Here is a 22,220-nt window from a genome sequence, read left to right on the forward strand (position 1 = left end):
TTTCAATGGCTTTTAAACAAGCAGTCAACTGAGTGTAAACTTTTTTTTGGGTCACCCTGTACAAAACGGAAACATTAGGAACACCATTAACCCTTGTTAGAACACTTGATACTAGAAAATATGTGGACGCTAGGGGGTACTTTATGTTATTTACCAGAGTGTATTTGTGTTTTCAATTGATTTTAATGTTATTTGTTTTATTATCATGTAAGTTATTAATGTACTTATTCATCAAAATATATAAAGATAATATAAAAGAATACAATAATGATTAATAATAGAAAACACATTTTGGTTCATGCAGGTCACACTTGTATACTAAATTTTAATATTGTGGCCTACATGACCATTTTCCTGAACATTTTGGCCTTACAATATGAACACATTTTAATTTAATAGTTGCCATTGACGGTAACAGATGTCCAATTTTGACTGAAGGGGCGGGGGGTGGATTGGACATCTAGCCCCGTTAGTGGCAGCCAATGAGCTAATGTATGTGCCAAGTATTCTTTGAGTTGGCACTTCCGCAAATGTCTTAGCTTAACAGTAGCAGTAAGATGAGTTCTGACCAGTATGAGGTGGCTGTTCTCCTTCATCTTCAGTCGCAGCTTCTGGATCTGTGTTGACTTCTTCAGCGCCCTGGACTTCTGGAGGGGCCTCACTGCTTTCATCTTCAAAAACGGAATCTACACAGAAAGACGACAAGATTCTAAACCCCGACATGGACCTCAAAGTTTAAAATGAATTTGAAATCTGGCATCACACACCTCTAGAAAGTATGACCTCTTCTGTTCCATTCCGTGGTACATTACTGCTCTCTGAGTCTCCATTGACTGTGGGTGTGTCTAGGTCAAGTTCAGGCGGAGGTGGTGACGTCGAACTGGTGGCATTTAGATCTGGAGTACTGGCTGCAGGTGATGGGGAACTCTGTGGCTCAGGGGTGGGTGTACGGTCAAGCCGAGGGGAGCCAGACCTCCGGCTACAAGGGACTGGTGAGGGGTTGTTTTGGGGCAGATGTAGACGGTCCTTCTCTTGCTCCTGGGCCTCGAAAGCCTGGCCAAATAAATGTAAAACAATATTCTGTAGTAATTCAAAAACCTGCAAGTCCAATGACAATGTCTGTTAATTCAATTTAGGGCTGAACAATTAGTTTGATCCTGTGTATTTGGAAGGGTGATGTACAGGGGTGAAAGTGGCTAGAATTTCTTGCCGGAACTCCCTAACATAAAGTTCGCCACAGAGCCCTTTTTTTTTGTTTGTGTGTGTGTGTGTGTGTGAGGGGGGGGGGGGCTTAAACTTCCTAAAACCACCAAAATGCAAGAACTTTGGCACAGTTGTGAATATAACACCATGCCTGCGTTGGTTTTCTCCTGGTGTGTGTGAAAGCAGGGCTATAAACATGGCAAGCTGGAAATGGCTAAATTAAACTGAAAACATAACGAAATTAAAATGTCAATCATTACGTTTGGGTCGGGGTTCTCGCTAAATTTTTAAAATAAATATATATCTATATATGTATACCAAAACGATGTATGGATGTTAAACAAAGGAATACTTATCAAATAAATAATTTGGATAAAAAAGACAAGGCGCTGTATGGTCACTGCTTAGCCAGAGCGTGCCATGCGCCCTCTTTTTACTCTTTCTCCTCTGCGATGCAAAACCGCATCTGTTTATTTACATTTTACAAACTTTTCCAGCGTTATTTCGTTGTGCAAATGCATTTAAAATGATCATAAAAATATGTAGACTATTTAAACATTAAGAAAAGTTGCGGGTTTTTTCTGCCAACTGAGAATTCGTGACAAAAGACAGGCTTAATGCGCAGGCATTGTCACCAAATGTGATCACGCAAAACGCAACCAGTCCGTTTTTCCAAGCAGCAAGCAGTGATTTGTCCAGGTCTGACTGGAGCATCCCTTTCCTCTCCTCACAAATAATACATAGAATTTTGAGGGGTTATTTCTCGGGTTTGGGCCTACAAATAAAATATAAAATTTCATTTTTTTTTCCGGGCTCGGGCCTACAAATAAAACATAATATTTTGGGGTTTTTTCGGGCCTACAAATCAAGTTAATTGATCGGGCTCGGGCGGGTCGGGCATTAATACCAGCGGACAAAGGTCGGGTCGGGTCGGGCTGGATTTTTTTAGGCCCGATCTTACCTCTTGATGACCGTAAATTGGTTGCAGTTACACGTCGGGGAACGCTCCCTCCGGAACAAAACACGACAGGATTTGACCAACATTGTGACAATGCTGACCAAAAATGATGTAATGTCCAGGTTATAAAATCGCCCAGCAGCCTTCCAAGTGGGTAACACAGGTCAAGTCTGTGAAAGCGTCCAACCGGTTCATTATCGGAATCTTTTTATGCACGAAAGCAATGACGAGAGTAAATCCTGCGTTACCTTATACGGGAAATTCCCTGGTAATATGTGTGAAAAGGGCTACAGGCAATGCGACTTGTCAGAGAGAGACGCTGGGGAGAACTACGTAGAATAAATGAATAATAAAAATCAGTGAAAACGGATGACGCTAAGCAAGCTCTTAATTAGGCTTCTATTGTTAACACTTGTGTATGTAAATCTGACATTAGTAGATTGCTCATATTGGAGATGCGTGTGTGGCGGCGTGGCAGGTTTTTTTTTTTTTTTTTTTTTTTTTTTTTAAACATTGGGTTTTGACACTTGCCGTCATATTTTCGGGATCAAAGCACCGTATGCCGGAACGGCGTTCCGCCATCATATTTTTTGGCGGAACGCCAATCCGGTGCGTTCCGACCCACTTTCACCCCTGGTGATGTATATTATAAAACTAAAACTAACAGCTTGGTTCTCCATGCGCGTGAAGATGACATTGAGCATCTGAGTGAGCGTGGCCTTGGCAGTTGTCTGGTTGATGAGGTTCCGGCTGGCCAGGTAGATATTGTAACATGTCCTGACAGTGAGGAGGATTGTGCCTTCGTGAATTTCAATGTGTGGCGAGGTCACGGCTGTCAGAAGTGCCTGGATGGAGTTAAGAAAATAGAATATGTGAAGTAGAATGTTCACAAACGAGGCCGTTACAAGACTATGCATTGGTTGTATTACCACGAAGGCTGGATGTACCCGTACTTTCCGCACTATAAGGAGCATCAGACTATAAAGCGCACCTTCAATGAATGGGCTTTTTTAAAGTTGTTTTCATTTATAGGGTACACCACATTATAAGGCGTAGTTGCAACTGTAATAGTTAGTAGTAGTAGTAGTAGTAGTAGTAGTAGTAGTAGTGGTTGGAGTTGTGTTATTCATCCAGTAGTTGGAGCTGGGCTAAAGGGACTGCCATGCCATGATTACCCAATATATAAGGCACATTGGATTATAATGCGCACTGTTGGCTTTTGAGAAAACTGAAGGCTTTTAGGTGCGCCTTATAGTGCACAAAATACGGAACATTGTTTTTTTTAATACATGAAGAGATGAAATGTAGTTTTTAGCTGCTTACGGTTTTGCTTTAACACCAAAACAAGACTTGGCTAACATTGAGAAGCAAGATGTTGACAATAATAATTTATTCATTCGCAATGTGTTCATCTCAAGAGATGGATACTTTGTCCTGTCTAACCTGATCATGTGTACACAGTAGCCCAAAGACAACTTCAGCAAGCAGCAGTGGCATGTGGACTGTAAAGCACCAAAGACATGAAACCTGTATCGTATTTCTGCAAACAGTGGCCTACGGGCGTTTATTTATTCAACTGCAGATGTGGGGAGGAGCCTTTTATTCCTAGAAACTAGAAAATTGCACAAGGCTACTAGAAGGTTCCAATCATTGCTCTACAAAAGGAAGACAATGCTTAACATGAATAAATGTATTCCCACAAACATTACATTTTTATATTGAATAACAAAGAATATCTCTCACTTAAGTATCTAGTAAACAAGCACAAACAGGTTAGACCTATATTTTTGGGGAGTTTAATATTTTGATGACTGGAACTTTAAAATTCTTGATATCAAATTTTATTCTAATTGAGCCACAACAGGTGGATCTGCATTGAAAGTAAAAAAAAATTATTTTTTTTTAGAAAAGGATATGCCGCACCAAACAGATTTCAAATGAACTGCTTTGTAATGACTAATCTGAAAATACCTTGATGATCTGTAGCTGGACTCCCTCGTCAGTTTGCGGGCCCTGGAAGCAGTTGCAGATCGTTTCCACCAAGCGGTCAATCAGCCTCTTGCCTGGGCTTCTGCTGTCTGGAGCGTTGCCTGTTATGTGGCCGTACGCTATTAGTTTCTGTCACGAAGACACAAAAGCATGTTTTTAAGCATCAGATCCGAGCAGCATGTTTACAAGCAGTTGTCGAGCTACCTCAACTGACACAATGAATCTGACAAAAGTCGTGTTTCAACATTGAGAATGTAGGGCAAGATGTCGCCCGCCTGAGCCTCTCACTCATGAACAACACTACTCACAAAAAGTTAGGCATTTTTGGCTTTTGTATGAAATTTCAGGTTGAACCTGAAACACAATATAACCTTTTCTATTGGAGTTAACCTAAGCTTTGAACATGCAATTTTGCCCGAAAGCCAAATATCCCAAACCATTTGTGAATAGTGCATGTTAGTGATACATGTGTTTGTACATGTGTGTGTATTTTTACCTGCAGACAGTCCAAAGAGGTGCTAACTATGCGGGGGGACTTCGATTGGCAAGCCAATTCAAAAGGCAGCACGTACTGGTCAGCCTCAATGTAGTTGGCTCTGGGTGGAACCACTGTGCCATCCCTGGTGGAGGGCAAGAAAATGGGTCTTAAATAGTATAAATAAAAAAATACAATGACGCAGTGTGCCACCACTTCCTAAAGTGTAACTCATCTGATTGTTGTGGAGTCAAATATTTATTTTTTTTACGTCAGGCTGAACAGAATAAATCATCAATAATCTTCTGAATTGCCAAAGTGTCAGTAGGCTACAGATATTGTACAAGTATATTAAATATTACTTTCTGCAGACTATTTAAAAATAATAATAATAATAAAGACTTTCTTGGCCACCGATTATGCATGCATCTTTTCATTTACGCATACTAACGTATACATATATGTGAGCGCCTGCGTGTACTTACTTTTGTTTCTCAAGCTCGGCCTTGATTTCATCTATGAAAAAAAAATACAAAATAAGACACGACTGACTAGTTCATAGATAATGATAGTTTTATGATTAAGACAAGTTCACAAAATTGATGACAGCCACTGTAAACATGCAAAGTTGATAAACGAATTCAACATGAATTTCACCCAAGTGGAATTTTAGTCAGCCAAAGGTGATGATGAACAAGTTGGCTAAGTCACTCACTAAATCCTGAAGCAACGCAGGCTTCAAACTTTCTGAAGCTTCTTTTCTGTAAAACTCCACTTAAAAATCAACATCCAAGACAGATCATCTACAAAGTACAGTATACCACAAACACATGCTATTATAGGTCATTGTAAGGGCAAATGAGAGTTACTGAGGTGTGGCATTTATTTGTTCAAGCTGAGGCCACTATCTGAGGAAATAAGATAGTCCTATGTTTGATGCTACAGTGAAGAGTTGCTTTCCATTAATTTTCTCCACTTTTGGTTGAAATTGGGGGAGAAGTAGAGTACATGTGGTCACCTGTGAGTCGCACAGCATATGCAGACAGCAACAATTCATACTCACATTCACATCTGTGGAACATTGAGAGAAGTGGGAGGAAGCCTGATACAGATTGACTTGGCTTGTCGAGTGACGTTGACGTTAGCCAAAGACTGGCTAACCCCGAACCTCAGTCAGCATATAGAGTGACACGGCTTGAGGTGTGGCCATGCAGCAATGTCAATCCCTGACCACTTTCGTGAGGCTTTGGAATACATTCCAACTCACAATGGTAGGCTATTATATCTAAGAAAACACTAATACATTACCCCATGTTGGCAATGCATGTTCTTGTAGTTAAGTGTGACATGATCCTAAATTTTGGATACTCTCTACAAAGCCAAATGTACAAAAAGTCAAAATGCCTTTTATTTTACACCAAATGTTTTGAAGAACTCTCAAATGTGGTAATATCTGCCTTTTAGGTTGTATTCATGTTAGCATCCATTCTTTGTACTGGTTACATTTAGTCTATAAGTATGAATAAGTGATATGCCTCCACATGTATTTAGCATTTGTCCACAGATGTCAGTGATAAAGAAAATGACATTTTAACAAGTTCAGGTTAATCAGGTCATCAGCTCGTAGTTACCATAGTTATGTTATCACAGCGTGCACAGGAAGTGTTTGATCGGTTCCACAGCTGCCAGAATATCCTCTATCAGTTTGCACTTTTATGCTTGGGTTTTAATATATAGACGCGCTTTTACGACAGTGTATGTTTTGTTACTATAAAACTAATTACTACACTAAAGTACCTAAAGGACACTGGCTGCCATTGACAGTGCTACACAAGTACACATTCGATTAATTTTGACTGGGAGAGGATGGCAGTCACCGATGCCACCCAGTCGAAATGGATTTGACGTATAGTACTGTCAAAGGTGCTGAAAACTGAGCATTCTCAGCCTGCCCTCGCAGTTTAAATGAATTGGACATGTGTCGTTGTCACTATGATTTTTATTTTTTTAATTATACACCCACACACATTTAAACTTTTGAGTTTTATTGAGGGTAATAATCAGATGGTGTTTGATTTTAATTCATTTCAATATTTTTCATTTTAATTTTGTTCATATTAACAATTGGTATATATATATATATATATATATATATATATATATATATATATATATATATATATATATATATATATATATATATTTTTTTTTTTTTTTTCCTTCAGAAATATATACCAACAATTGAAAAAATACAATAATGTTGTGTAATGACGACAATATACAATTATGATTACTTCTTTCAGTGCATTGGGCAAAGACAACAACCTTTCTTAAAGACAATATATGCTCCCATATGATGTTTTTGCTGTTGTGGTACAAACATTAGCAAACAATGACGATAATCATCCAATCAATTTGGACCGAGTTAAAACTAGGCGTCCACAAGTGTGGACAATACATTTTGAGTCATGTGGGCCACAAGTAAGGGGCCTGGAAAAGATTTAATGGGATTTCAATCATACAAAAGGAAAGCCTGATGTGAGTGAATGAATTCGACACGTAAGTCAATGTACCACGTATGGTGATTAGGGAGCAGCACGGACGTCACCGTATCCTGGTGTTACTGGGTGTGTGTTGAATTTATTTTACTAACTAGGCTGTCTGGCTGCTTGACAGTGCTACGTACGACACAGTCATTGGTCTGTTTAACAAGCCTGCTAACCTCTACGATGCCAGCGTATACAAGTCCGCAATGACAGCGGAGCGTGGCGTCCATATGTCCGACTAAGAAAGTCGGGATCGATACCAAGACGACGACACGTAAATGACACTTTTGCACGTCTCCAGGCGCCACCGCGCAGGGCCACTTGGCTGCTAATGCTAGCTAACGTGGTAGATGAAGGCTCAAAAATGGATGCCCGATTAAAACCCAAGAATAAAACGTGTCCGAATAGAAGCAGATCGGTCGCTCACTCACCCAGCGCCACCTGACAGGCTTTGCGCAGCTGGCTGTGTTGACTCCTCTTTACTTCCCGATCCGTCAGGATCTTCTCCAGCGCCCGAGACAGAAACATAGTCTTGGTTTTACTGTTTTCTGCCTTCAACTGCTGTTGTTGTTGTTGCATTGTTGGGTTCTCTGTCCCGAACTTGTCTCAGGCCGTCATTTTGGCCCGGCCCCTGCGGAAGAGCAGGTGACAAGGGAAGTGAACGAACCTTTTTGTCCGAGGGGGGGTTACAGCCGCGTTTTTTTGCTACTCTTCAACCCAGCACCACCATATCTGCTATCTTTCACATCACGTGACCAACCACAGCCAGCTGGACCGGAAGTAGTGATGCGTCATATCCGTATTGTTTCTAGGTTATTCGTGTGCCGTCGGAGTAAAGCTATAGTAATAGTAATTTATTTGGTCAAGATTTTTTCTGCAAAACTCCACCATGTTCAACAACAACGATTTTTTAAATCAACATGATAAACAATAATGAACCCATCGAGTAGATGCCGTGCGTGTTCTTTAGTGTTAGTAGGACGGCATGTATTTTTTTTTCTTTAGATTGTCTTTTTATTTTCTTTTAATCCTCCTAAAGTTATGGTATTCATTTTATGTGTGTACCGGCTCTGTCGTGTACATATTCACTGTTCTGTATTGTGTTTTGTAATTTAAAAAAAAAAGTTTGGCTATATATATATATATATATATAATTATTATTAACGACATCCAGACCTTCCCAGTTAAAATAAATTGTGCGCCATCCAATACTGTTCTGTTCATCTTATCCATTTATATGGATATTGACTATTTTTGGTAATAATAAATAACAACCCATTAAGACCTATGGGGTCATGTGGTTTACGACATTAACCTTTGGTCCTAAATGACGGTTGGCCCCAAATTAAGGTCTCTCATATAACTATCGATTTTATTATTAATCATTATATATATATATATATACATGATACATTAATAAAACCCAAAAAAATGTCTGAAGTTGTTTTAATATACAGTATTGAACTAATTGCCCATCATTGACGTTTTTACTATAATGTAAGTTTGTTCTTGGTCTGTGGTAAAATAAAATTACCTCCCAAAAGTGGGACTTGTGCGACTTATAGTCTGAAAAATGAGGCGTATAAACATTTTATATGTGTGTGTATATGTATGTGTTTTTATATATACACACACACACACACATATACAGTGCCTTGCAAAAGTATTCGGCCCCCTTGAATCTTGCAACCTTTCGCCACATTTCAGGCTTCAAACATAAAGATATGAAATTTAATTTTTTTGTCAAGAATCAACAACAAGTGGGACACAATCGTGAAGTGGAACAACATTTATTGGATAATTTAAACTTTTTTAACAAATAAAAAACTGAAAAGTGGGGCGTGCAATATTACTCGGCCCCTTTACTTTCAGTGCAGCAGACTCACTCCAGACGTTCAGTGAGGATCTCTGAATGATCCAATGTTGTCCTAAATGACCGATGATGATAAATAGAATCCACCTGTGTGTAATCAAGTCTCCGTATAAATGAACCTGCTCTGTGATAGTCTCAGGGTTCTGTTTAAAGTGCAGAGAGCATTATGAAAACCAAGGAACACACCAGGCAGGTCCGAGATACTGTTGTGGAGAAGTTTAAAGCCGGATTTGGATACAAAAAGATTTCCCAAGCTTTAAACATCTCAAGGAGCACTGTGCAAGCCATCATATTGAAATGGAAGGAGCATCAGACCACTGCAAATCTACCAAAACCCGGCCGTCCTTCCAAACTTTCATCTCAAACAAGGAGAAAACTGATCAGAGATGCAGCCAAGAGGCCCATGATCACTCTGGATGAACTGCAGAGATCTACAGCTGAGGTGGGAGAGTCTGTCCATAGGACAACAATCAGTCATACACTGCACAAATCTGGCCTTTATGGAAGAGTGGCAAGAAGAAAGCCATTTCTCAAAGATATCCATACAAAAGTCTCGTTTAAAGTTTGCCACAAGCCACCTGGGAGACACACCAAACATGTGGAAGAAGGTGCTCTGGTCAGATGAAACCAAAATTGAACTTTTTGGCCACAATGCAAAACGATATGTTTGGCGTAAAAGCAACACAGCTCATTACCCTGAACACACCATCCCCACTGTCAAACATGGTGGTGGCAGCATCATGGTTTGGGCCTGCTTTTCTTCAGCAGGGACAGGGAAGATGATTAAAATTGACGGGAAGGTGAATGCAGCCAAATACAGGAACATTCTGGAAGAAAACCTGTTGGTATCTGCACAAGACCTGAGACTGGGACGGAGATTTATCTTCCAACAGGACAATGATCCAAAACATAAAGCCAAATCTACAATGGAATGGTTCAAAAATAAACGCATCCAGGTGTTAGAATGGCCAAGTCAAAGTCCAGACCTGAATCCAATCAAGAATCTGTGGAAAGCGCTGAAGACTGCTGTTCACAAACACTCTCCATCCAACCTCACTGAGCTCGAGCTGTTTTGCAAGGAAGAATGGGCAAGAATGTCAGTCTCTCGATGTGCAAAACTGATAGAAACATACCCCAAGCGACTTGCAGCTGTAATTGGAGCAAAAGGTGGCGCTACAAAGTATTAACGCAAGGGGGCCGAATAATATTGCACGCCCCACTTTTCAGTTTTTTATTTGTTAAAAAAGTTTAAATTATCCAATAAATTTTGTTCCACTTCACGATTGTGTCCCACTTGTCGTTGATTCTTGACAAAAAATTACAATTTTATATCTTTATGTTTGAAGCCTGAAATGTGGCGAAAGGTTGCAAGGTTCAAGGGGGCCGAATACTTTTGCAAGCCACTGTATATGCTGTCTAGGTATGTAATTTAAATACTGCGGTCCAAAAGCTGCCTGTTTAGAGAAAATTAATGCAAAAAGTGGTTGACACTCAACGGCTAGCACATTATTCTTTATTATTTCATCCAGCTCCTAAAACCAACAATTACAGACTTAAATCTATTTATTCGTACAGCTCCAGTAGAATCTTAAACCATATTCACTATGTGATAAAAATTTACATCATTTAAAGCATTGATATGAAAATACTGACAATCATCATTACAAATCTATATATATCATAGCATTCATCTGGCAAGCAAACGCCATAGCTCAATCACTTCTTTAAAAAATATCAAAATGTTCTGTTTTAAAACGAATTCACAGTATGAAAAAAATATATATACTTTAATGTCCCCCGGTTAATTAGTTGTTTTATCAAAACAACGGTCGGCTACTAAAAATCCTCTCCAGTGGTCAAATACATCTACCATGAGATTTTCTCGACAAAAATATCAACAGAGAACACACAAACACATGAAACAGTATATTATAAAAAAGAAACCAATAATGTAAAAATTTTACAAAGAAATTCTCAGAATATAGACATTAGAGAATAAATAACAGTGTCTATGCAGTTACAATCCCAGCGTCCTGTGGTGCAGTTAAAGACAATAATTTAACATTGATTTTCTTGTTTTCTTACCGTTGGAATGACAAAGGCTATCACCAGTAGCCACCGTAGCACACAAGACTTAACATTACATGTCTTACCAGTCGAATATAACAGTTTGAATTGGCTCATTAAATTGACCACTCGTATGGAGAAGATCGCAATAACGAGGCTGCAAGTATATAAAATATAATAAGCGCCATGTAATGACAGAGAACAATTAAATGTTTTTCCACTAGATGGCAGAAGGTACATTAGGTGTGTAACCACTATTATACTGTATTTTTTACATGACTGGTAGTGGCCAATGAGATGCTTAATGTAAAATATGCAGCTTGGATGAATAAAAGGTTGGCAAATACTGATTTCAAATCTTCCATCAAACTACAACACGTTTCTGGAATGTGGGCAGAAGTTTGAGCAGCCACAGCAACCCTACACAATAACGGAGCTCAGAAAATCCATTAAGGTGGCCCCGTGTTGAGATTTGAACCAAACAAACAAAGACCCGCATTAGGGGGCGCAAACAAAAATAAAATCGAAACAAACATTGCTCTTTCAGATTGCACAGTGACATTTGTCAAATGTAATGTAAAAGGAGCATACAGCATAAAGCTGTTAAAGCCACCACAAACATTTTGCCTCTATAAAATGGTATATCTTTAACTTTAGTTTGGTTAATTTGGGTCAGACAAAGACAAACACAGAATGTGAATGTGTTGCAATCAAATTTTTAAATCCTGTCCAAACACTGATTGTGGAATAGAATTCGCATTGGTTTTGCATGCGTCAGAGCCTGTGGAACAAAATCATTCAAAATAAAGTGAACCCTTAAGATTTTGAATGGTTTCGGAAAGTCCGGAGGGGGGAAATATGAGCTCAATACAGAGGTCAAAATGTCATCATAAGTGACAGCCAGACACAAATGTAAATTCAGTGATAATTTCAAGGATTGCATGCATTTTTCTTTGGTGTCATAGGTTTTGCTTTAATGATGCTGCCACAAAAGAGCATCGTACCTGTGATGACAGTTGGAATAAATATGAAAACTGCCTATCCAGAAATACTTGTGGCAGCATCGGTACTGTCCTGATTGTGACCGTATATCAACATTAATTTACCAGCAATGGCAAAAATGAAAATAATGCCCCCCTCCCTCCAAATAGAAATACAACTGTATGAGAATTAAAAATTACCTTTACAAAAAGGTCCTGGAATTTGTATCTGGTGTCAACTGCCATTTACAACCTTAAAGGGGACGTAATATGCAACACTGACTTCAATTGCTCAAACACAAACAGTTGCTCATTTGTATAGGTGTCACACTGCTACATTAGATGACGGGCCAATGCCCAAATGCATAACATGGCTACCTTTAGGTTCAGCTGTAATGTAATCGATATGAAAAACCACAAGAGGCCAGTTTAGCGGAGATTAAAAAGAGGGACAGTATCCGATATAAATAATTTTTTTTTTTTTTTTAAATCGATCACTTCTTCTTAATCAATAATAACATCTTAAAAACACAAAAAAATAGAGGCTGAAGTGCCCACACTTGTTTTTCCCTAGATTTAAAAATATTATCATCATCATTATTATAATATTATATTATTATTATTATTATTATTGCAGGACGCAGCTCGGTCAGTGACTTTGCTGCAATATTCTTGTGGACGATTGTCGTGCTAGGAGAAAGTCTTGTTTGTGTCCATGGGTGTGTTGCTGAGGAAACGCTCATCTATTCATAAGACAAAAGGGCGCATCGAGGCTCACTTCTGCCCTCTAGAGGAAGCTTGAGAAAAGGCGGATAAGTGCTTCTAGAAGCTTGGAAGGTGGTGCAGTACCTGGATTTGGAAGGAGATTTTTCTATGGAGAGACAACTTTAGTGAGTTTCCATGAGTCTTGTGCATTCCGCTTTGTGATGCCACAGGGGCATGCATGCATGGGTACCAAAGTCTAAGGTGTGGTATTATATGTGTAAATGTTAGGACATACAAACAAAATAGGCTTTGTATCCAGATTCAATATTTACACGTTATTGTGCTTCTTCATCAAAGTCATTGGCGTCAATGGCTGATCCGTGACTCCTCCTTAAAATGTTGCTCAGTACGTTTACATGCAGTTTGTTCTGGCTATTACTTTATATAGTTGCACTGAATGTCAGAAAATGAATCAACAAGCGAACTGAAATGGTGAGTCATTTGGATAGTGTTCTAACACTGTTGGACACAAGTTGTATGGTGAAGTTACTTTTTATCGCTTCATATGGGGTAATGTGATGTTTTAACCAGACTAACAAGAAAGGACTCTTGTTAACTTTGTGTAAACGTACTGAGTGTGTAGAAGTACATGAGTGTAGTGTGTGTGTGTGCCCATGTGTGGTCAGTCTACAGTGTTATTACAGTCCCATCCTCTTCGAGACTCCGCCTCCCTCTGTCAGGTGAAGACGTGGAGGACCCGGCCTTGCTCAGTGAGCTGCTGCTCCCGCGGTTCATTGCGATGCCGTTGACCACCGGGGGGGGCGGCGAGCCGGACGTGCGCAGGTTGAGGTGCGGCTCATAGCGAGGCAGAATGGACATGCTGTAGGTGGACGGCGTTCGGCTAACGGGTAGGTTGTCACCCCCCGCCTCGATTACAAGGTCCTCATCGTCCTCGTCGCTGTCGAGCTCCCCAACGGGGAAGTTTTGTATAATGTGCGAGGGGGCGGAGGAGCTTGCGGCGAGCCCAGCTGACGACGAGTAACCGTAGTAGCTGGCCCCGCTGTCCGAGGAGCGACCCGAGCTACCAGACGCCGCTCCACCGCCGCGGACGACGTTGTTCCGCTGGTTGGCCGGCTTCACGGTGATGATGAGGTTGTGGCTGTTAGCTATCATCATATCAGTCACCTGGTCCAGAGACTTACCGGCCACTTCGATACCGTTCACCTCTAACACCTCGTCATTCACCGCCAGGAGACCAGTGCTTTCCGCCAGGCCGCCAGGAACCATCCTGGATATAAAAATGGCGGGGACCTTCTCCAAGCCCTGCGGTGTGACCCGCACGCTGGAGCCGTCTCGGATGTAGAAGCCCAGAGGCTTTTCCTGGCCGTGCTTGTACAGGCGTACGCGTCTGTGCGTCTCAGGGAGGATGTCAACATCAATGATGGACGAAACGGGACGGAAGTCCCTCGGAAAACTAATGATAACAGGGGGCTTCTTCCTGTTGGCGTCGGGTCGGAGAAGAACTGCTGAAAGTACCGTGTTTTTCTTTCTTGTCAACGAATCGGTACCAAAGGTTGTATAATCTGCTTCCTCTGCAAAATAAAAGAAAGCAGGGAGGAACAGGTGGGAGCCCAACAGTCAGAGGGGTGATGAAGACAGACCAGAGATGAGAAGAGAGTAGAAAGGAGAGAGAGACAATAGACAATTGTTAATGAAGTTTGCATTTCATCAATACATCCATTTTCAATAGCATTTTGAAGGTGAGCTTGCCACACTTAGGACCGGTCGCTAGTTAATCAATAAAGGAAATTTCGACAAAAATCATTCACATCCATTCCATCAAAAGTAAAAAGAAACTAAAATATTTTTGTATAGCTCTTTTTTAAAATCAAATTGTGTAACTCCACTCAAATGTATTTTGTGCCAAATGACAGCTGATTTTCACTTTTGGTCCAGTTCCCACTCAATGGATTGATGGTGTGAGTCTCGGTGCAAATGGTTGTCAGCTACAGGATATGCTCAATGTGACTGAGTCGCAACAAGTTCAGGAAACCTTTTGTTCAAAGTTAGCAGGGACAGACTACACCTCCAGTGTCTACTGTTCAGCAGGGATAGACTACAGCTCCAGTGTCACCCTGAACAGTATACCATATTTTCTCCACTACAAGGCGCACCTAAAAGCCTTGAATTCTCTCAAAAGCAGACAGTGTGCCTGATAATCCGATGCGCTTTATATATGGATATACTGTATATTGGTTAATCATGACATGAAATTCCCTTTAGCGCAGCTCCATCTAGTGGATACATAATGCAACCCCAACCACTACTACCACTACTACTACTACTGCTGCTGCTGCTGCACCTCATAATGCGGTACACCCTATATATGAAAAACATTTTAAAGTAGGCCAGTCATTCATGGTGCGCCTTATACTCCAATGCGCCTTACAGAGCGGAAAGTACGGTAAGTAGGAGTCATTTGATGGATTTTAAATGGGGTTGAACAATAAACTATACTTCAATTCAGTCAGCTGCTGTTAGTAGTCCAAAGTACTCCATGAGACACAACACTCAACACGACTTTTGTGTTGTCATCGTTGAGCTTTTATAGACTTTAACCTGAAACCTGATGACACATGAAGAGCAGAGCAGGTGAAAAGGTAGGAAAAAGCAGGAAGTATGCTCTCTACTAGTTAACTCGAAAAACAGCAGCTAAATATTAACGGCAGTATAAATTCCATTCTCTGCCGTCAATACCCAGGCACTGTTGAACTGTGTGTGTACATCTTGGATGAGATCCATTCAGGTGGCTAGTAAAGAATTGCACTCTAACGTCAGGCTGTAACTGAGCATCGTCACTCATTTCTATGTTACTACATTTAAATGCAAATCAACAGCCCCATAAAAAGACATTATGCAAAAAGGGTACATTGGTGTTCATGGCATGGAGTCACGCACACGGTTCCCATCTGATCTTAGTATTATGCAACTTCCTTTTCATGCAGCGCATCTCTCTATGTGGCATTTGAATGGCTAGACCTGACAATGGGGTGCCGGTTGGGCAAACTGCACTGTTTTTGTTCCTACTGCTTGAGCCTCCATTGACAGTATAATGCATTGGTTTATCCTGAAGTACACTGCTATGTTGGCCTCTAATGCTAGTTAGCCACTGACTATAGCCATCTATTCACAAGAGATCAAAGGTGATTGTGATATTATGTTTTACTAGGGATGTCCTCATCACTTATCTTTTCACCCAAACCAAATTGGAGTCACCTAATTTTGAGTGTCTTCCAAATAATTTTTCCCAATTCATTCCTCAGCAAACACAATCACAATCTAATTCACAATCAGGCCTAAACCTGAAAGGCACCTACAGATTGGAGTGGGTGATTTTAAGATTAAAAAAAAAAAAAAAAAAAAAATGACGTAAATTTCTGTAAACAGCTGTGACATATTTTATCAAAAAAATATGGTGTAGATGCTTATTGACTAGTTTTGCAGAAAGTTATCAGTCCCTGGAGAAAAAAAGGCCAATGTTGATGGTTTTCAAGTGTATCACAAAAGTGAGTACACCCCTCGCATTTCTGAAGATTTTTAAGTATATTTTTTCATGGGACAACACTGACAAAATGACAGTTTGACACAATGACAAGTAGTCTGTGTGCAGCTTATATAATAGAGTTAATATATTTTCCCCTCAAAATAACTCAAAATTTAGCCATTAATATCTAAACCCCTGGCAACAAAAGTGAGTACACCGCATGGGAACTACGTACTTCCCTAAATGTCCAAATTGAGTACTGCTTGTCATTTTCCCTCCAAAATGTCATGTGACTCGTTACAGGAGTGCTGTCAGCATTGCTGCAGAGATTGAAGAGGTGGTGGTGGGGGGGTCATCCCTCCACCATGCTTGACTGTAGGCATGACACACTTATCTTTGTACTCCTCACCTGGTCGCCGTCACACATGCTTGAGACCATCGGAACCAAACGAATTAATTTTTGTCTCATCAGACCATAGGACATGGTTCCAGTAATCCATGTGCTTTGATGACATGTTTTCAGTAAACTGTTTGCGGGCTTACTTTTAAGAAGAAACTTCCTCCCGGGGTGACAGCCATGCACACCAATTTGAGGTAGAGTACAGCGTATGGTCTGAGCACTAACAGGCTGACCCCCCACCTCCTCAATCTCTGCAGCAATGCTGACAGCACTCCTGTAACGAGTCACGTGACATTTTGGAGGGAAAAAGACTATCAGTACTAAATTTGGACATTTAGGGATGTACGTAGTTCCCATGCGGTGTACTCACTTTTGTTGCCAGGGGTTTAGATATTAATGGGTATATTTTGAGTTATTTTGAGGGGAAAGTAAATTAACTATTATATAAGCTGCACACAGACTACTTTTAATTGTGTCAAACTGTCATTTTGTCAGTGTTGTCCCATGAAAAGATATACTTAAAAATCAGCAGAAATGCGATGGGTGTACTACTTTTGTGATATACTGTAGTTTATTTCACTTCAGTTGAGGTAAAATGTCATACTAAACACACAAAGAAAATTACACATACTGTGCATTAACATACATACAAATCCCTGCTAGCTTAATGCTAATATATACTGCAAACGCCACCCACACACTAATTACCATCACTTTACTCTCACAACAATAAATATTCACACGCAATTACACAAATGCCTCAGAAATATTCATTGACAAGAAATATAACAATTCTCGCAGGCACATGTGCATGTACAACGTATGTCAGCAATCTTTACACTCTTCCATCTTTTCTTCTAAACTACTTTGTTAACTGCATCGCTGCTGAGCGCTACACTGCCTCCCAGTTTACTCGTATGTTATAATTGACTTTGCGAACTACGAGGAAGGCAGTGAGTGCAACCAATTTACAGGGGAGACAGAAGGCAGGCAAAGTAGATGTTGATAACCACACTAAAGACAATATGGTCAACCACTCTTTGTACTGTACATTTATTACAGCTAATGAGCAAAGATGTGGCGTATTCAGTCTAATTATCCCCACAACCCCGAAGCAACTCCCACTATAAATACATTTTCACAAATTACCCCATTTATGTCTGCGGTTTAATATTACAGGCTGAAGGCCCGTTAAGTCCCCACTCATGTTGTTGTTGGTGTGTTCCCTATCATTTTGATCTCTTCCTCATTTATTCGTGGACGCCACACAATCAAACTTAGTATGTACTGTATATTCTAGGGATGTATATGCATCAATTGTTGGGGCCTGATGTTTTTTTTTTTATCAGGGCTGATTAATTTCAGACCCACATTTGGCAGTAGGTTAGGAGTGACCCAGTCTTTGTAACAGCCTTAAAGCCTGTATAGTAGAGGTGGGAATCTCTGGGCACCTAACGATTCGATTACGATTCGATTACAAATCGATTATTGATGACAGCTGCTTTTAATGTTTTGTACGTTACAAAAACTTTAAAAAAAAAAAAAAAAAAAAAAGGCTTAAATAAACGACGTTTACTAACGCCCGCATCTAGTTTTCTGTAGATGTGCTGCTAACCACCACCGAGTATATATTACATCTAGTCCTATATAAATATGATATCAACCGTAACATTATGTGGACGTACTTTGTAGCAGCTGTCGGCAGCAGTCAGGTATGTTGTTGTTTTTTTACCTCGTGGCATGAGTTGAGCTAGAGCCGTGAGTTGAGAATTGGCATTACCCAAGGGGCCGGTTAATGACAACCATGATGTTTAGCTACTCTCGCTCCGTTCCTCATTGCGTCCCGAAGACTGAGCGACGCGCTGAGTGTGTTTTACTTCCGCTTTACTTGACATATTTCAATAATCGGAATTTGGATGTTTGTGAAACGTTCTCGAATCTTCCATGGCCGAATCGCGAATAATCTAAGAATCGGAAATTTCGCACACCTCTACTGTATAGTATACTAGTGTTTGTTTACTACAAACACCTATGAAATCAATTTATTGTACTTAATGTACACTTCTGTTTTATCGTCTAAAAAAAAAAAAAAATGCACCCAGCCTTTAAGTCTATTATTTATAAATACTGTCCTCTATACTTGAGCGCCATACACACCATAGTAATACTGAGCTGCAACTGATCGAGAATAATACTTCATTATCCTGGTCTGTTGAATTGGACCCCTCAGGTATTTGATATCTTTATTGTCATATTCAACATACTGTACACAAGTTAGAATGGTCTATTCAACTGTCAGTTTTATTGTTTTTTGAGTGTATGCTTCTTTTGCTATATAAGGGGGAAATTGTTATGGCAGATTCACTACCATAGATAGAAGTAGTTAAAAAGTGTGCTGGAAATGTTAATCCTATGTTTAGGTTTTTGATGCACTGAGCATGTGCGCACACAGCACAGAGCGGGAGATAATAAGTGAAAGAATGTTGAACAGGAATGAAAAGAAAGACCGAGCGAGACAGATGAGAAAAGAAAAGTCTTCCAAAGCTAAGACCAGGAAATATGACGACGCATATGGAGGGCTTGGCTTCGATGTGACAATGTTGGGAGACGAGTATAGACTGGTGTATTATTTACAATGACTGATTATCAAATATCAACAACTTTTGGCAATCAATTAGTTTGGATACATTTTAAGCCTAAATTGAAGAAATTCTCTCTTACCAGAAAATGTTCTTATTAGCCAATTAATTTTTTTCCTCTGAATTCTAAAATAATGTGCAATAATAGTAAATTCCTATTCTATTCTTTTCTGTTTTGTTCTAATTTGAGGAGTCACAGTCTCACAGACATTACAACCCTTTCATGCTCATTAACTGCACGAGTTGTTTCCCAGCAAAAACATGATGTTAATTTCCAGCAATCAACTTATAAAAATTCAATAGAAAAATGATACTATTTAATGTCACAGCAGACAGTCCATAGTCAATTTTATGTCTGTGTGTTGTCCATATTTATAAAGATATCTGGCCAATCGCTCATATATGTGGAAAACTGGGCCCCTGACTAAAAGCTTTAAATAGCTTCCTTGGAGTATCTGTTTCGCAATACTGTATCTGTTTGTATATACTATGTATCGTATACTTTGAATCGTGTCAATAAACTAAACAAAAATATAGTTGCAATGAACTGATATGCGGTAACGTGGTGATTTAAGTGTCGAAAATAGATGCATTCACTTTGCATGTTATAACAAACTTTTTGAAACTACTTTTGATCACATCATCCTTATTATAGAAAAAATGTTTTCAAACAACTGGTACAAATTCCTTTGAGTTACAAACTGCCGCTTTGTACTGTCAACGGTGATGCATCATTGTAATCAGACTGGTTGGACAATGTTACATGGCTTCTTTTTCTTATGCTGCTGGTTTACTGACATCTCAGCCAGTCAGCTCCTGTGTAAATGAGTGGATTGGGGTTGAACCAAGCTTTTGAGAAGCATCTCAGCGGACCCAATGCCCACCCACTGCACACTCAGTGGTGCGCTCATCACGGTTGTGCACAGGTCAGATATTCGAACTATGCGATAGCAGCTTAGACACCCCCACAAGTTTGAATGGAGTCAGCGATGAACAACAGAAGTTAAAGCACTGGGGGAGAATATGACGAGCGGCCAACGCCACACATGACCACGTGTGCACGCAGCCAAGCTCGGTGATTCCACTCTGCTCTGAATTAAAAGGGCATGTCATCCCGTCACAAAGGGATGTTAAGAAAGAAGCAAGTTCGCCTGAGGAAAGGAAGCCACTCTTGACTCCTCTCACGCTCTGCATGCATCCGCCTTTAACTGAAATACATCTTACATGAAAAATGATTTTTAAAGGATGTGAATTAGGGTTGGGTGATCAGGTCCCCCCCCCCCAAACCCCCCACACAATTTTAACTGTTGTCCGATCTTGATTCTATTCACTTTTTTATTTTCATACTACATTTTTCTGTTTTTTTTTTATGGGTAATTTTAATTAGAAATGGAAAGGATAGTTTATAATTTCATTCACATACTATAAAGTAAATATAAACAAAATTACAGGACTGAATATTTTGCCTTTTGCAAACAACACGTTTAACTCAAAATTTGAAACAGACTCCAAATTGCAAACATACAAACTCAATTAAAGTCAAATCAATATTGGACCATTTTTGAATGATTGCCAGCAATCTGTCAAATTATAGTCAATTTGAATTTCCACCACATTTCATTGATTTAATACGTCACTGTTTAATACAGAGAACAACCTTTTTTTTATCTACTAAAATAAATGATTTTTGAGAATTTGATTTATGTCTCCACAGGTCAAAACTAGAGCTGGGAATCTTTGGGCACCTAACGATTCGATTACGATTACGATTCAGAGGCTCCGATTCGATTATAAAACGATTATTGATGCACCTCACTCCTTTTTTTTTTTTTTTTTTTTAATTTGTTTTGTATATTAGTTCCAAAATTGTTCAAAAATCCTCTCAGGCTAAACCAAACTACTATTTCAGTATCAAGTTAACATATAGCAGTAAACAAATATACAAAAATAACAGTAAATAAAAAACTCCAGTCCCCATTCTATATCAGCAGCTTTAAACTACTTTCAATTAATTTAATGTTGTGAATCAACCGTTAAAGTTGTTAAAATTGCTCCTGTTATTCCATAATTTCTCTTTTTGTCTACTTTCAACATGTGAAAGTTTTAAAACTATTTTAAAGATAGATTCAAGTCAATATTTTACCGATTCAGGAGTATTTTAGATAAAAAGTTAATTAGGTTCGCTTGGAAGGTTCGCAACAGCAGCCTTGTAGGGAAGTGTACTGCTTTAAGATGGCGGCCGTTACTAACGCCCGTATCTAGTTTTTTGTAGATGTGCTGGCAACGATACCGAAGCTATAATGCATCTAGTCCTATATAAATGATATCTACCGTAACATAATGTGGTTTGTAGCAGCTTTTCGGCAGCAGTCAGGTAAGTTGTTGTTGTTTTTTTTTATCTCGTGGCATGAGTTGAGCTTTGGCGTTACCCGAGGGGCCGGGTAATGAGAAGCATGATGTTTAGCTACTCTCGCTCCGTCCCTAATTGCGTACCGAAGACCGCGCGGCGCGCTGAGTGTGTCGTACTTCTGCTTTACTTGGCATATTTCAATAATCGGAATTTGGATGTTTGTGAATCGTTCTCGAATCTTCCACGGCCGAATCGCGAATAATCTAAGAATCGGAAATTTTGCACACCTCTAGTCAAAACCTAGTATTCCGATTGATATTGGCGTAGTGGAATAACAGATAAACAATGTCTTTTTCATTCATCTCAGAGGCCCAACATGTCCATTATCAACCTCTGCTATCAACTGATACGAACATCACAACGTCTCTAATAAAGGGCCGCGATGTCATGTGTCCAAACCTGGAAAGGGATTTACGCGACTGTGTTTTTGT

The 22,220-nt window shown here is 39.7% G+C and overlaps 2 protein-coding genes across 4 annotated transcripts in view; both read right to left on the reverse strand.

Moving 5' to 3' along the window:
- Positions 1–7,936, reverse strand: part of arfgef2 (ADP-ribosylation factor guanine nucleotide-exchange factor 2 (brefeldin A-inhibited)) — a 52,202-nt gene extending 44,266 nt beyond the window's left edge. For all 3 annotated transcript variants that reach the window (XM_057830505.1, XM_057830504.1, XM_057830503.1), the window contains exons 1-7: positions 7,603–7,936; positions 5,111–5,141; positions 4,647–4,770; positions 4,133–4,279; positions 2,827–3,006; positions 768–1,053; positions 570–686 (exon numbers count right to left, since the gene is read on the reverse strand). In XM_057830505.1, the coding sequence (XP_057686488.1) occupies positions 570–686; positions 768–1,053; positions 2,827–3,006; positions 4,133–4,279; positions 4,647–4,770; positions 5,111–5,141; positions 7,603–7,750 (1,033 nt within the window). In that variant the 5' untranslated portion in view covers positions 7,751–7,936. The remainder of the gene's footprint in view (positions 1–569; positions 687–767; positions 1,054–2,826; positions 3,007–4,132; positions 4,280–4,646; positions 4,771–5,110; positions 5,142–7,602) is intronic.
- Positions 7,937–10,545: 2,609 nt separating this feature from the next.
- Positions 10,546–22,220, reverse strand: part of pard6b (par-6 partitioning defective 6 homolog beta (C. elegans)) — a 38,938-nt gene continuing 27,263 nt past the window's right edge. The window contains exon 3 of the mRNA XM_057828374.1: positions 10,546–14,388. Within this exon, the coding sequence (XP_057684357.1) occupies positions 13,484–14,388 (905 nt within the window). The 3' untranslated portion in view covers positions 10,546–13,483. The remainder of the gene's footprint in view (positions 14,389–22,220) is intronic.

This window comes from Corythoichthys intestinalis, chromosome 2 (assembly GCF_030265065.1).
Source record: "Corythoichthys intestinalis isolate RoL2023-P3 chromosome 2, ASM3026506v1, whole genome shotgun sequence".
In the NCBI taxonomy this organism is placed as follows: Eukaryota; Metazoa; Chordata; class Actinopteri; order Syngnathiformes; family Syngnathidae; genus Corythoichthys; species Corythoichthys intestinalis.